The following is a 16810-nucleotide window of genomic DNA, read 5'->3' on the forward strand; positions in this document are numbered from 1 at the left end:
ATATACATGAGGCATATATTTAGGAATTACTGAGTTGAACTGAGACATAAAAGCCCCCAAAACCCTTTAATATGTAACAAAACCTATATTACTCAAAAAGAAAGAATGTTTATTAATCAGATACAATTTGACATTTTAGCCATAGAGTATGATAAAATTTTACCCACTGAGAAACTCATCCGTTTCTTGAGCAATACCTTTTAAAACATAAAAACTAAAAAATAAAGTTAGGCCTCCTCTACAATGTATAATTTCTTCATTATGATGGAATGCAACAAAATATCTTGCCCTTGGGTTGCTCAGTTTCAGCCAAAACAAATGCAAATGGCTTGTCAGATGACAGCTGTTTGATAAGGCTCTTCTACAAGACCTGCATGCTTTACTTTTTTCCGTGAAACTTGGGATGAAAGGCAGAAGGCAGGAAGAGAATTAATGTAGCATACAGTCTAAAGGCAATGCTACAACCGTGATTAAGTAGAAAAGTTAAAAGGCACAGATTTTCCACAGCTTCGCTGCGTGCAACCCATCCGTGTAACAAGTTGACAGGCCTAGCGCATCAGCTCCATCATCCCCTCCGACAGCTAAAACGCAGCATTGCATCCCTTTTCAGAGAAAATTTGCGTCTGCACCATGAAGCGTTGTACATTATTTCTTAGCACTGCAGGGGGCTCAAGTCCATATGGAACCTTCACAAATATTACCACAGATCAAACCAGCAGCGTTTGGAGGCAGATTTGACATACCTATTTAAATGAACAGCAGGGGTCCTTGGGCAGCCTCAGGCTGTGCGGGAGAGAACCTCCGCGGCAGCCTGAGCCGCAGCTCCATTACTCAGCAAAGACACACTCTACATTTATCATTCATTTCATTTCTGCCAGGGCAAGAAGCTCATTTGCCCAAGGTCAACAAAAAGCGAAAAGAAGGTTTTCTTTTTTTTCTCAAGAAATAAATGTACCTGACAAGTGGGGATTTTGTCCTTTGGGTTTGTGGAACACAAATAAACACCAGACAATTCTAAAAAGCAGAGTAAATGTGTGCATTGATTTAAGCCTGTGGATGGGAGACGCCCCATAAATATTTCTGAAACTTATTAAAAATATATAATGAATAAAATAGAACTTGACATCATGTTCTGAAAATAAAAAAGATACTGGCATACAGCCTTTTTTTAAAATAGTAATTCTGGGGAACACTCCCAGATGTGCACACTAGCAAACACTGATAGCTCTGAAAGCAAAACTGTTCACAATACACTCAAATGCAGTTGGAAGTCAAAGTGTAACAATCATTCCTTAGGCTGTTTTTGGTCCCGAATTCTAGAATCATACACTGCATTAACCTGTGAAATGCAAAAACTGTATGTAAATATCAAAAGCAAAGTGGAGAGAACTATTTGACTCTCTCAAGGTAAATGCCTCCACAGCCCCTGACTGCATCATGCACTTGGCCTCGTTCCCTACCTTGGAAGCAGTTACAGTTACATGCACTATTATTGAGTTGAACATTTATCTCCTAACTTGAGTTTAATTTGTAAGTAAAAGCATTTTAACGATAAACCATTCTGATATAAATTTCATAAAGTTTACCTTTAGGAAAAGTGAATTAATAAAATATAAAGGCTTTCATCAACATAGTATCTTACCCCTAGAAGTCTCATTTTTGAGCATTATAAAATACGAGGTAAATTCTGAAACTGAGAAAAGTCCCCAGTATAATTAGTTTTGTAGCTTACAGTTCATATTATTTATCATAAATGTAATATACTTACATGCATTAATGAATAATATGATTGTTTGCCAGTATAGAAGAGAAAATGAAATGGACGGCCATCTTCTCCCCACTGGATTGCTAATAAAAAACCAGATGAAAACAAATAAAAATACATACAGAGACAGACCAAATAGTTGTATTTAACTGCAGTTATGAGACATAATTCTGATTAACTTTTGAAATAACAAAACATTGTTAATATTTAGGATTTAATATTTAGTTTAGTATATTCAGTACACAAACATTTAAGATATTTAATACTTCATACCCATTAAAACAATGTTTATATTTAATAAAATATTCCTAAATATTTCACCATGAGCATTTTTGTATTTCGAGGAAAAACTCATAAAATCGCCAAAATCATCTTGTTAGAACAAAGAAAATTAGGTTTAACTATAAACACAATGTCCTTCTATATTCTTAAAAAGGAAAACTGACAGAGTCAATAATGCAGTACATTCAGAGAATTCAAAACAGGGAAATATAACAAAGAAAAGCACTAAAGAACATATTTTTCTATGCCACATCATTTGTTTCAACCCTGTGGTCATCTACCTCTGAGAGTTTAAAATGTCTACAACAAAAGGGGCCTCAGAAAGGTGTTCCGTGTAATTCCTTTTGAAATACAGATGGTCATTCACATCCAACCACCACCAAATAAACTGAGAAATGGAGTCACTCTAGTAAATAAGCCAAATGCTAACTCCTTATTTTTTACCCATACTATTTCTATTGTTTCTCTGTTAACTATTTGTAGGAACTCTAGTACATTAAAGATTATTATACCCTTTGGTCCATTCCATAAGTTGTAACTATTTTCTCCCAGTCTGTCACTTGCTTTGCACTTTTGTTTATGACATCTTTCATAATCAAGAAGTTTAGAATCTGCATATAGTCTAATCTGTGTCACTTTTCCTCTACAGCATGTTTCTCAACTGTTTTTTCATTATTGATCCCACTAAGAAAGCCTTTTTCAGGCATTTTTTCTCTTATTGCCCCTTTCCCCATGAAACTTTAATACCACAGATATATTAATACAACATATCTGCTGATGTATACTGTGGACCTCCGAAGGGCCACAGACCACCGAAACAACTAGGTTTCCTCACTCCCTATGAACCAACCTTCACCCCCACTGAGAAAGCATGCTTTAAGGCTTTGGGCTCTCTGTAACTATTTTCCTACATTTTCTTCTGGAATTTTTATAAGTTCATGTTTATGTATTTACTCTATCCAGAATTTATGTTTGTGAGGCTGAAATCCAAATATTATTTTGTCCAGCAAAGACTCTTTATTCTTCTACAGTATTTTGAATGGTACACCCTTTTCTATTGAAATACTACCTGTATTGTTTGTGGGATATCTTTCTTTTCTAAGGATAATTAGCATTAGAAAGGCCACTTTAAGTGAGTAAGCTTAAAAATGAAGACCAAAATTTCACAATAAGTGGTGAAAGAAAAAGTCTTGATTGGGCGGTTTGCTTGAAAGATAACAACAGATTCTTATTTACCAATGGCTTATGGATGATTTAAATACCTTTCCAACATCATTTTCATAGAATTCATGAAATCCTGCATATCTTCCAATATTTATACCTTTATTACGCAACCAATTTTCATTGTGTTGTTAAAGTGTTCAAAAAGTAATAAAAAAGACAAACATCATGGTTGCAGTCGAGACTCTGTTAAGCTTGGAGAGATGTTTGAGTTGGATCTCATATCCTGGAACTGATTTCATTATGTATGTGGATACACACATACACACACACACAATGTTTCATTGAATCTACAGTATCACAGATTTTAAGGTGCCCCATCATGTACTTTACATAACACAAAGCAACAACAACAAAAAGCTGTCAAACTATGGCAAATATTACAGTTTACAATAATTGTAAAGTGTGCCCTGCTGTCAAAGATGTTAAAATTTGAAAAAACATGTCGTAGAATTCACAAAATATGGCAAAAACATACGCTGCCGCCTAATATACCACTCTGTCCAATGGCCTGTCTACTCTGTGCCGCTACCGCCATTTTAACCAGCAGAGCTTTTTGCTGCATTTTGATACCAGGTACGGTAAGCTCCCTTCATTATTCCTTTTAAAAATTTTTTGCTGCTTCTTGCACAATTAAACTTGACAAGTTTCCCTCAAAAGTTGTACCAAGACTTTAACTGAAATAATATTAAATTTATGAATAATTTTAAAAGTAGCAGCTTTGAAATAATGTCTTCCCTTAAAGGAACATGGAATCTTTTTTCCAACCATTCCAGTTTTGACTTGTAATCTTTGATCTTTAACTTTTATAATTTCCTACATAAATCTCTCATATATTTTGCAAGTTTCATTTGTAAGTATTTTAGTTTTTGTTGATCTTGATCCCATTTAGTTATCTATAAAATTACTTTACACAAGTAATATGTACTTCATATAAAAATTATATATTAGAATTCCTTTGCCAGAGGCAAGGTGAGAGTTCATTGTTCAGGACTCTTTCTGTACATTTACACATGTATACCTGTGTGAAATAGACAGTATTTTTTGTGTGCTTCTTTTAAATACATAAATGGTATTAAACTGTATTTCTACTACATACTATATCATTTTTACTTGTTTTTCCCACCCAACGTCACCCTTGTGCTAATATTCTACAACTAGATCTCACTCTTTTTACCACCTGTATATTATTGCATGGTATGATTCTCATAGTTTATTTAGCTACCCTATGATGAACATTTAGATTGTCTCCAATTTTTGCTGACACATATAGTACTCACAATTTCCAACCTGATGGGTGATAACGGTCTCTCATTGTTTTATAGGACATTATTTCTGATCTCTGATATTTTCAAATGTTTACTGGCTATTTTAATTTTCTTCACTTATGAATTGCTTACTTTTCTATTTAGCTGGTTTTCTTTTTTCTTTTTGAGACAGGGTCTTGCTCTGTTGCACAAGCTGGTGTGCAGTGGTGTGATCACAGCCCACTACAGCCTTGAATTCCTGGGCTCAAGAGATCCTCCTGCTTCAGTCTTCTGAGTAGTTAGGACTACGGGTGTGCGCCACCATGCCTGGCTAGTTTTTCATTTTTGTAGAGTCGGGGTCTTCTCTGTTGCCCAGATTGGCCCTGAACTCCTGGCTTCAAGCGATCCTCCTGCCTCAGCCTCCCAGTGTGTTGGGATTACAGGTGTGAGCCACCATGCCTGGCCTAAGCTGTTTTTCTTATTAATCTGTAAGTAATTTATTCTACATATCAGGCCTATATCATGTTTCAAATTTTCTAGTGTCTTTTTGTCAAAAAGTGTTTAGTTTCAAAACAGATAATTTATTATCTTAGTCCTTTGCTTTATTTGTGGCTTAAGGGCATAATTTCAGTAATTTTAAGAATATTAAAAGCTGTATATTTATTCTTTTATTAGCCATCTTCCCTACATTCTGTTCTAGAATTTGAATTTCTTAATTCCAAAAATACCCAATGATTTTTTTAAGTCTTGACTTAACTCTATATACAATCTACTTTTTCAACATTCTATAAAATGAATGGAGGAGGTACACACAAGTACATATTTATGTACATGACTGTATGTATATGTAGCTAAATATTTGTACAGTAGGGATTCAATGTTTGTAAAACAGTTCTTGTCTGCCAAAATACATAAAGCAGAGAAAGACTGCAATGCACTGGGGTTACCAATAAGATCACCATGTCACTTCCATCTTTATACTCCACTCTACATTGATTTCTTTGTGTGCAGATCTGGCCACCATAATGCCATCAACTGGCAGGATGCTCATATGACCTCTGCATGAGCAGCGTTTCACCCTTTATCTCTACTGTGGCATGATTTTATAAAAGGGTATCACTACAAAAAAATTCAGAACAATTCAAATGTTTTGAATTCACGTACCCAAATAATGATATTCTACTAAAGTTCTAATATAGTTTATGGTTTTCCATTTTCTAAGTGGAAAGATTAATTTTATTTTCTAAGTGGAAAGATTAAGATTATTATTCATAGGTCCTATGAATAATAATTGATTTTCCTAACTTCTTTGGGTTTTTTAATCCATACTTTTTGCCTTTATTATCCACACTTTTTTTTTTTATTGTGCTGGTTAAAACTTCCAAAACAATAATGCTGAATAATAGAAGTGAGTGTAGGCATACCTGTCTTATTCCTGAACTTAATGAAATCTAATGATACATTTTTTTAATTTGATGTTTCTGTTTCTCATGATAGTCTTTCTTTAAGAAAAATTCCTTTTATTTCTAGTTTAAGTGCTTTTAACAACAAGAACTGGAATGCTCAATTTTGTTAACTAACTTTATTTTTATCTATTTCCCCTGACTCAACTAACACAGAGAAGTACATTAATAAATTCCCCAATGTTAAACCATCCTTACATTCCCGGGGAGAAAAAAGGTCCTCTGGTACAGTCTCTTAATACAATGCTTTGCTTGGTTTCCTAGCATTTTATTTAGTGAGAATAGATTATAGATTTCTTTTTTTAATGTAATTTGTGTCCAGATTTGATAATTGTGTGAGCCTTTAAAGTGAATTTGGAAGCTCTCACTCCTTTTTCCTGCTCTGCAACAGTTTGCAAAAGTTACCTGCTTCTTTGAGGTAGGCTAGAACTCACTGATGGAACCTCTGGGCCTGTGCCTCTTTCACCAGATCTTTGATGACCTTCGACTTCCTCTCCAGCTTTTAGTCTAACCAGCATTCTCCTGATTCAGACAACTGTGGCAACTACTACTCTCAAACTATCTATTTGAGAGTCAGTAGTCTTGGTGGTCACATATACGTGCACTAGAGTCAAAGTGCACGGGCTTCTTTACATACTGGCTCAGCTACTTCCTGGTTGTGTGTCCTTGGTAAGGTTAAACTCAGTGTGCTTTAATTTCCACATCTGTAAAATGGGGATAATGTCCATGTAGTAAAACTGTTGTGAAGACTATGAGTTAATACATGTGAAGCACTTAGAACTCTGCCTGGTCTACTCTAAGTTTCAAGAAATGCCAGTTATTATTATTTGGGAGAGTCCTCCAAATAATTAGAATAAAGTTACCTGTAATAATCTTACGCTTTAAAATTATCCTCCAAATGTTATTATTTAAAATTCTTAATATCATCCTATGTTTTCTTTTTTCCTTGACCAGACTTGCCAGAAGCTGACTGATTTTATTGGTTTTTTCAAAGAACTACTTGGTTTTATTTATCACTTCTCTTCTTTTAAATTTCTTTACTATGTCCATCAATTTAGTTTTTCTTTTTCTGGCTTCCTAAATTGAATACTTAATTCATTTATTTTCAGTCTTCTTTAATTACTAATAAATATGTTTGTCTCTGCATAATACAATGTCCATATCCCATAGGATTTGATAGGAACTGCTCTCATTGTCATGCATTTCTAAATAGTCAGTAATTTCAATTCTGATTTCCTCTTAACCCAACAGTGATACAGTTCTATTGATTTTAAGTCAGAAAAATCTAATCGATATTATTTTTACTATTTGAAATTTGTTAGGTTTTCCTATCACCTATTACAACATAGTTATATTACTATTCTATAGGTATCTGCATAGAAAATATATTCTATTTGTAGAATATATTGTATTTGTATCTGTAGCTATAAAATCATGCTGCATTATTCAAATTCTTTATAGCCATAGTTAACAGCTTTTGTTTTAAACATTTCAATGCTAAGTGTTTGGTGCAAAAGGGTTCATAGCCATCAAATCCAATTAATGGAAATTAGGTTTTATCCAATACAAATTAACATTCTTGTCTCACTGAACCATTCTCCACCTTCCTTGAATTCCATTTTGTCTAATATCAGGTGCTACTCCTTTCTCCCACCATCAACCCAGGATATAACTGTTTGTCTGAATATTTTTATCACTTACTTTAAACAGGACAGAGCAAGATTTTTATGTTAACTTAATCTAGAAGCTTTCATCTTTTAATAAGGGAAGTGGTAGTATATTACTACAAGTGCTTTTAACATAATCTATCCAAATCTAAAAGTGCTGATTTTTTTTTTTTTTTTTTTTTTTTTTTTGAGACACGGTCTCTGTTGCCTGGACTAGAGTGCAGTGGTGTCATTGTAGCTCACTGCAACCTCAAACTTCTGGGCTCAGCAATCCTCCTGCCTCAGCCTTCCGAATAGCTGGGACTATACAGGTATTCACCACCATGCCCAGCTAAATTTTAAAAAACTTTTTGTAGAGACTGGGTCTTGCTGTTGCCCAGACTGGTCTTGAACTCCTGTCAAGTGATCCTCCTGCGTTGGCCTTCCAAAGTGCTAAGAGTACAAACGTGAGCCACTGCGCCCAGCCTGATTTATTTTTTAACATGACAAAAAGTTTGTCCTGTACGTTTTAAATTAACTGGTAACTACTACCAGTCCACACTGAGGCTTCTAGTGTACAGTAAATATATTATTCAATTTTCTGGCAAACTTAAAGCGTATTTGTGTTTTCTTTAAGATGGTTTATTATACATTTAAAAGATAAAGAGAAAAATCTTAAAAGAAAACCAGAGAAAACAGGAGACCTGATTAGAATGATGGCCAACCGCTCATCAGAAACAATGTAAGATAAAACAATGGAATTACATCATTAAAGTTCTGAAAGAACAAAAAAGAAAATCTAAAGTCAGTGAAAATATGCTTCCAAAATGAAGAGAAATTAAAATTTTCCACATAAACAGAGTTGAATTAGTCACTAGGAAATCTGTACCAAACTATTCCTTTTAAAAAGGCATATTAAAATGCAAATAATTAGCATGACATTACTATATGCATGAACTCTAACCTGATCTAATTTTAATGCCATTTATACCATTTAAAAGTATAAAATAGTTTACAAACCCCAACCATTCATTATTAGTTACAAAATATTTTTCACCTACTTCACAGGAGGGTAACTACAGTATGTGAGCAATGCTGATATACTGTAACCTAACGCTGTGGTAAAGAAAAAACTGTTTATTTCCTTCTTGAATAAACTTACCTCTTTGTTTTGGAAAAATCTGCTCAGGATGCTGTAAAATAAATTTAAAAATGTATTAGATAATTACTGTAACATATAAAACTAAGTGAAAATTTTAAAAATAGTAATTAAGGTAACTACCTTCATTATGGGCCTGGCTCGTTTCTCAAACAAGCCACTTGGAAAAAGGTAAGCAATAGCTCTCTGAAAATACACAAAAAGGTTAATTAACAACTGTTATAAAAAACAAATTAAGGTTATAACTAATAGTTATTGAATGTTTACTATGTGCCAGACATTAGAGTTTCAGATGCATTATCTCATTTCATAATCTTTTAAATGGGATAATAAAATTATAACACTACACACACATACCTCCAAAAAGGAAAAAATTGTAACTATCAAACTGATTATTGACAATTTTCAAGTGTCAGCTCTAAACGTGTCACTCCTTGAATGTGATACCACAAATAATCTCTCTTTTTCTTTTAAAGGAAAACTAGAGGTGCTCCTGCACCACTTCCATAGTAGTGTGCTCAAGAGCAATCGTTCCGACTCCCAGTTGGTCGTGCAAATATAAAGAGCAGGCTGAAAAGAACAGCCTCTAAGTTTTGAAAAAACTGAAAAGAGCAGGCTCTAAGTCTCACCCACTATGACATCCCTGACATTTTTAGATGTTCTTTCAACTTTTCCCAGAGTTTTTAAACTATACCCCTTTCAAACAAGTTCTAAGTGCTTGTTTTTCAATAGGGACGCTATAGGCATTTTGGGCATGGCAGCTCTGGCATAGGCACCCTTCCTCCATACTACAGGTCATTTAACATTCCTGGCTCTTTTCCAACCCAGCCTGTAATACCTGAGTGCTTGTGACAAATCTCACACCTAGGCCATTCCAAATGCCCCCACCTCCTAGGGAGCAGCACTGGCTCCCACTTGAGAATAACTGCTTAAGCCTTCATAGTGCCTTCTCCAACACCCTTCCTCACAAGGAACAACAACAACAAAATGTGCACTTTCCTTCTCGATGGATAGTGTCAGACGAAAAGTCTATGGCCTGGGATCTGGCAGTGCATTTAAACACAGTGCTGCTCTTTGGAGAGCTTGTTCTTAGGATGGGCCTTCTCTGCCCACCCACACAGTAAATGTGATGGATCAGATTCAGCCCCTGAAAAGAGGGGCCTATAATTTTGGAGTATAAATTCAATTATACTAGGGAGCTTACTTGTGTCTTTCATTCAGACTTTTCACAATAAAATTGACACTTAGATCAAACATCAGCATGCTCATTTAACAAACTTTTTTTTTTTTTTTTTAAACCAGGCCTTCCCTACTTCCTTCACCGCAGGAGAAAAGGTACACTTTTTAATAAGTGATACTGAGACAACTAATTGTCATTTGGAAAAAGATAAAACTGGATCCAAACCTCACACCATATAGCAGAGTAAACTGCACACAAGTCAGAGAGCTAAATATACAAAATAAAACCAAACAAGGACTATCATACAACATGGGTGAATTCCTTTATGACTAAGATATGAGAAAGTATTTAACTATAACTCAAAATTCAGAAGCAATTTAAAAAAAGGATTGATCGGGCCGGGCGCGGTGGCTCATGCCTGTAATCCTAGCACTCTGGGAGGCCGAGGTGGGCGGATCGTTTGAGCTCAGGAGTTCGAGACCAGCCTGAGCAAGAGCGAGACCCCATCTCTACTAAAAATAGAAAGAAATTATAATATAAATTAAAAAAAAAGGATTGATCAATTAAACTACATTAAAAAAAAGAAAAATATGGCTCAAATATACTCACAATAAGAAAAGTGCAATTTAAACTACTTGAGAACATTTCTTATCTAACAAGACTAGCAGAAGTTCAAAACTTTGACAGCACACTGTTGGTGAGGCTATAAAGAAACACTGCCACATTGCTGGTGGGAGTGCCAAATGCTACAACCTCTTTCAGTGGGAAGTTTGGCGCTCTCTAACAGAACTACATATACATTTCCCCTAGCAATCTGACGTCTATGAATTTACCCAGAAGATACACCTCCACAAATGCAAAATAACGTAAGCGCAAGCTATTCATTGAATTATAAGCACAAAATATTAGCAACAGCCAAATGCCCATACCTAAGAGGTTGGCTGAATAAATGAGGACACTTCAGTATAATCAAGTACTATATATTAATAGCTGTAAAACAGAGGGACAAGCAAGATGCAAAAGAAATGTAACTTGAATGCTGCTATGGTGTAAGAAAGAGAATAGAGTGAGAGACACAGGGATGAGGGCAGACTCCTTTGGGCATACCTTTGTATACAGTTAAGCTTTGAAGCATGAAAATGTTTTATATACGGAAGAATAAAATTTTCAAAAGAAACTCAAAATAGAAACAAGTAAATCTAATATCTAATGACAAAAAATAATTGCAAAGAAATCTTCAACTTTACTTGGTAGGTTTATAGTCAGTCATGAATTGATATTGTAATTCTGACATATTTTGTATATATTGCAAGGAAGTAAATATATTAATTTTATGGGGACCGGAATTATATTGTAGAAGAAAAGAGATACAAATATAAAAGAAGAAAAGGGAAAATCCTATAATGTTAAGTAATATATATTCATAATCTTTTAAAAAAACATCATTTCCTAGTTCTGTCCCCTGAAAGAGCATAGATGCAAGGGAATCCCAGGAGCAATGGGTGGGCCAATTGGTTTCTAAATACAATTTCCCAGTATAAGGAACCAAGCACCTTGGAGAAATAGCTGATTCTAAGCCTAAGGCAGAGAAAGTACAAAATAAGCCTGAGACATCTTCCTGTGCCATGAAGAAAACCATGAAGTGCTCTAAAGAAGACAGAAGCCAACTTTAAGGCGCTCCTGCTGGCCAAATGTGGGACAATTTGAACACCAAAAAGAACAATGACAATGTCTTATAACACACTAAATACATGGGTATATATATATTTAAGTGTGCATGTGTGGGAGGCTTGTGTGTGCACGCCACATATACACACACACTTAAGGGGAGGGACAAGGAGAAAAAGAAAGCTTCTTTATAGAACAATATCAGCTATAAAAGTAGAAGGAATGACAGAAGTAGAAAACTGTCATTTTATAACTTCCAAGTTAATCATCAATTTCAGGCAAAGATCATCAACAGATGCTAAAGCCACTGGCTGAAAGGTTACTAGGGAATAGAAAATTCACATGGACTCAAGATGTTACCTTACAGATTACTTACTAGTCACAAAGGGAAAAAGCTACTTTTGCAATAATGAGGTCTGTGGTCACCATCTAATCAAGGAATCAGTCATATCATCACCAACAGCAGGACAAACTGACTATGTGTCTCCTAGGGATGCAATGAGAAGTACAAAATGTCACTTCAGTAATATCTTTTGTATTTAATATAGTACATTCTAAACCTGACCATGAGAAATGAGTCAGAAAGCCAGAATGTAGGATAACTGTACAAGACAAATGACCTTGATTTTACAAAATAACTAGTCAGCTGTAAAGACACTTATGGGAAAAGTGAGGAAATTTAAAAAGAGATTCTATAATGTACGACATTATAGAATTATTATAATTGTATCAGATGTGAAAATGATATCATGGGAGATAATAGTATAAAGTATGTATGTATTCAAGGGTTAAGTACATGCTGATATATTTAGGGGTTAAGTTTATGACAGCTGCAATTTTCAGTGGATCAGCAAAAAAATTATTTTATATATACAGAGAGACAAAGGAAATGTGGCAAAATGTTAAAAATTGGCAAATCTATGTGAAGAGTGTATGTGATTATGTTTACTGAATATTCAAATTTTCTGGAAGTTTGAAAAGTTTCAAAATAAAAAGGTAGGGAAAAAATGTTACAATTTAAAAAATAATAAATAAGATCTTCCCCAACCTAGCCTGTCTCAGCAAGGCCCCCGTTATCCTATAGCATGTGTGGGCCATCTTGACCTCAGTCATGCAGGGCAGCCCAAAGCTGGGCAGCACCTTGGCAAAGGGGCTACTGAATCCATGGCCTGGATTAGAACAGTAGATGGCAAGGAAGACTCAGCACAACTCTTCAACTTTGGGTAAACTCACCATGATCATAAAGGAGGCAATCCAAATGATTCTCAAATGAGTGTCAAGCAGTCATTGGCATCATTTTTTTTTTTTTTTTTTTTCCTGAGACAGAGTCTCACTCTGTTGCCTGAGCGAGTGCTATGGCATCAGCTCACAGCAGCCTCAAACTCCTGGGCTCAAGCAATCCCCCTGCCTCAGCCTCCCTAGTAGCTGGGACTACAGGCATACACCACCACACCCAGCTAATTTTTTCTATTTTTTTAATAGAGACGGGGTCTTGCTCTTGTTCAGGCTGGTCTTGAAATCCTGAGCTCAAGCTATCCTCCTGCCTCGGCCTCCCAGAGTGCTAGGATTACAGGCATGAGCCACTGCACCCAGCCCGGCATCATTTTCAAATATGAAAATTACTGTTAACTTAGATGACCACTGAATAGAATCCTAGAGGGAAATGAAAATTGAAGAATTCCTACAGTTAGATTTCTCATGAAAAACAGGACTTAGAAAAGCCACAAGGAATTTAATTGGTAGAACCTGAAAATAAACCATTGACTTTAAAGAATGTTTAGGATTTACAATCTGCCTTTAAAAAAAAGAAAATAAGCCAACAAAGGTTTTGCTGGACGTCTTCTGAAATTCACCCACAAGTATCAGGAAATGTGGCTTTGCCTTTAAAAAAAATCTCAGCTAAAAGTAAATTAACACACATTTATTAATTTGTCATCCCTCACTATATTAGGTATTGCAGAGTTAGGTAGTATACTAAATACAGTAGAAAAGATGCACAGAGCAAAAGACATCATGTCAGATAAAAAGCAATCTCGCAAATTCAGTAAAAACAAAAGATGGAAGAAAAAGGAACAAAAGAGGGAACAGTAAATAAAATAAGCTAGTTGTTTCTAAACCAAATAACAAAACATACAAAACAAAAAAAGGACACGATCCCAGCATGCTATCTGCCATCTGTTTAGTATGCATGGAACACTACTAACATGACCTAACCTATTACTCCCATTTATCTCCCATGAGCATTTTACACAGATTTTTTACAAATTCTGAAGCAAACAGAGGACTACCTGACTTTTCTGAAAAAATAATTTTGTTGCTTTCTGTGTCTGCTTAACTCATAGTTAACAAGCAGTTGTTAAAATGCAAGTAGATGAATATCTTTTTGAGATAGATAGTGAATATTTATAAGAACAGGAGAATTTTGAGTGCTAGTACTGAGTTGAACAGCCTATAGATATGTTTTGGGCAGAGCATTACATGCTATAAAATAGGACTACCTTTACTTTTACTACATTGCAGAATTCAGAAGAAAGGGGTGGTGAACATGAAAATAGGACGAAAGTGTAAACAACAGTGCTCGCTTCAGCAGCTCATATACTAAAATTGGAACGATACAGAGAAGATTAGCATGGCCCCTGCGCAAGGATGACACGCAAATTCATGAAGCGTAAAAAAAAAAAAAAAAAAAAAAAAAAGTAAATAACATATACTCCTTATTGTGTCTTATTATAATCATATTTTTCAAATACCATCACTCCCAGTGATTCTGATTTAAGGACATCAACTTCAACTGGTTGTTATGAGGACTGAAAAAGACATTCATAAAAGTACAGCACACAGCAGACACTCAATAAATGTTAATTAACTATACAAAAATCTTCAGTTTATGTAAAGCACATTATTTCCCATATTATTTTGTTTTAAGCCTTATAAAATAGGCATGAATTCATTAGTTCTAGTTTACAGATAAAGAAGCAGCAGTTAGGTAGCCAGCCCAAGATCATACTGAAATAAATGACAAAGCTAGAACTTGAACCTTCTGGAATTTAATTTCATAATGTGCTCTTCTTTGTCTATATCAGGGACCAAATTTAGTTCTCTCAGCTAAAAGATTTACTTCTTCACTGACATCAAGGACATCCAGCTATTTAGTAGTAATATTAGGAGAAAAAGCCAAATGTGCTTAAAGGAAAATAAATTGATCATATAGCTTAATAAATTTTGTTAAACAAATATTTATCCCTCCTGAGTTCTAGGCACTCTGCTACTTTAGAAAGACGAGTAAGATTTGGCTTCTGACCTCATTCTATAAGTGGAGACAGATGCATACATAATCTCAAACACAGGGGCTATCGTCATATTATATATCAAATAGGCCGGGCGCGGTGGCTCACGCCTCTAATCCTAGCACTCTGGTAGGCCGAGGCGGGAGGATCGCTCGAGGTCAGGAGTTCGAGACCAGCCTGACCAAGAGTGAGACCCCCGTCTCTACTAAAAAAATAGAAAGAAATTATCGGGACAACTAAAAATATATAGAAAAAATTAGCCGGGCATGGTGGCGCATACCTGTAGTCCCAGCTACTTGGGAGGCTGAGGCAGGAGGATTGCTTAAGCCCAGGAGTTTGAGGTTGCTGTGAGCTAGGCTGACACCACGGCACTCTAGCCAGGGCAAAAGGCAAGACCCTGTCTCCAAAAAAAAAAAATAATAATAATAATATGGCACAATAAAATAATATACACAGGACCTACGACAGAACTGTATGGAAGTTACACAAAGGGGAAAAAAGAGGGTGGTCAACCTACTTTTTCCAGTGATACTTTTCATCTGTCTTTTCTTACCAGTCATTTCTTCCTTTCTAAACAAGTATCTTTACAAATTGTTTTGTCTGCCTGGATTATTCTGTTGTTCTTCTTCTTTACTTAACACATTCCAGTCTGTCTTTCAAGACCTAGGTCAAAGGCAGCCTTGTCTGGGACACTCTCCCTACTCCACTGGGCTCTCAGTTACTTATCTTCCATTCACACCCCTGTGACAGTGGTCTCTGTGCTTGCCTATGGCTCTGCCACTTCCATCAAACAGGAGAACGAGCCTTTTTCAAAGTCCACACCATCTGGCTATTCCATTCTCTCCCAAGCCTTGTCACCATCACTCACAGTGATCACAAAGAGCTGATGCTCACCTTTTCTCCTTTACATACCAACTGCTGTCACATTTGTGAGCAACCTCAAGGCTCATGTGAACAAGCCACCTAAACAATACTGTATAAGACTCCTGGTGTCGTTCAGACCAATAAATAACTTTTAATTCTCATTTATATTCCTGTCCTTAGAAGCATTTGCCCACTCCCTGAAATATTCTCTTCTTTCTTCTACAGATTTCAATCTGGCTGCATCATAATTCTGGTCCTGAAATTGCTTTGTCAGGGGTGACCAATGTCTCTTTTCAAATACTATGACCTGCTTTCAGGTCTCATCCATATGAGGTTGCTGTCTTTCTTCTCCCTTGTACCCACTTTCCCCTCCTACCTCTATGCAGGTCCCTTCTGGGTCTCTACTAAACAAACCTCTGCTCCTCCTTTAAATGTTGTTCCCTTTAAATGCTGAAGAAGCTCAGAGTTCCATCTTTGAGCCTCTTCCTTTCGAGCAAATTTATGTAGAGAGACCAAAGCTATTTCCATAGCTCCAAACTATTTGTCAACTGCCTTTAGGATTTTTCCATTTAAGTATCCAAATATTAATAGCATATCCAAAGCTTATTTTGCTTTCTACCAGGTCTTCTTTCTCCCATGCCCTGTTACCAAATCTTTCATTCTACCTTGGTCATGTCTATTGGTGTTGTTTTTGAAGGCAAAGAACTATGTCTTAGTCATTAATTTCTTACTCCAGAATTAGAACATAGCAGATACTCAAAGGATAAATCAACAACTAAATGGACTGCAGGGCCCTTGAGTGAACCAACTATAAAAGACATTTTATAGACAACTAGGGAAATTTAAATACAGACTCATATATAAATGTTCCCACTCCTGCTATAGACTATATTCAAATTAATTTTGTTAGATGTGATAATGGTTTTGTGGTTATACAGGAAAATGTTCTAATTTTTTGAAGACCTGTACTCAAGTATTTAGGGGTGAGGCATCATGATGTTTGTATTTTACTTTAGCCAAAAAGTATA

General features: G+C 35.6%; 1 protein-coding gene and 1 non-coding gene across 2 annotated transcripts in view; one reads left to right on the forward strand and one right to left on the reverse strand.

Moving 5' to 3' along the window:
- The window catches only part of MRPS9 (mitochondrial ribosomal protein S9), a 55797-nt gene that overhangs the window by 18142 nt on the left and 20845 nt on the right, over window positions 1-16810 (reverse strand). Inside the window, exons 3-5 of the mRNA XM_069494480.1 lie at window positions 8907-8969; window positions 8787-8817; window positions 1769-1848 (exon numbers count right to left, since the gene is read on the reverse strand). Of these exons, the coding sequence (XP_069350581.1) occupies window positions 1769-1848; window positions 8787-8817; window positions 8907-8969 (174 nt within the window). The remainder of the gene's footprint in view (window positions 1-1768; window positions 1849-8786; window positions 8818-8906; window positions 8970-16810) is intronic.
- Window positions 14206-14312, forward strand: LOC138400369 (U6 spliceosomal RNA). The gene has a single exon (XR_011236265.1). It is a non-coding gene; the product is annotated as a U6 spliceosomal RNA (small nuclear RNA).

The sequence above is a fragment of the Eulemur rufifrons genome, chromosome 19 (assembly GCF_041146395.1).
Source record: "Eulemur rufifrons isolate Redbay chromosome 19, OSU_ERuf_1, whole genome shotgun sequence".
Lineage (NCBI taxonomy): Eukaryota > Metazoa > Chordata > Mammalia > Primates > Lemuridae > Eulemur > Eulemur rufifrons.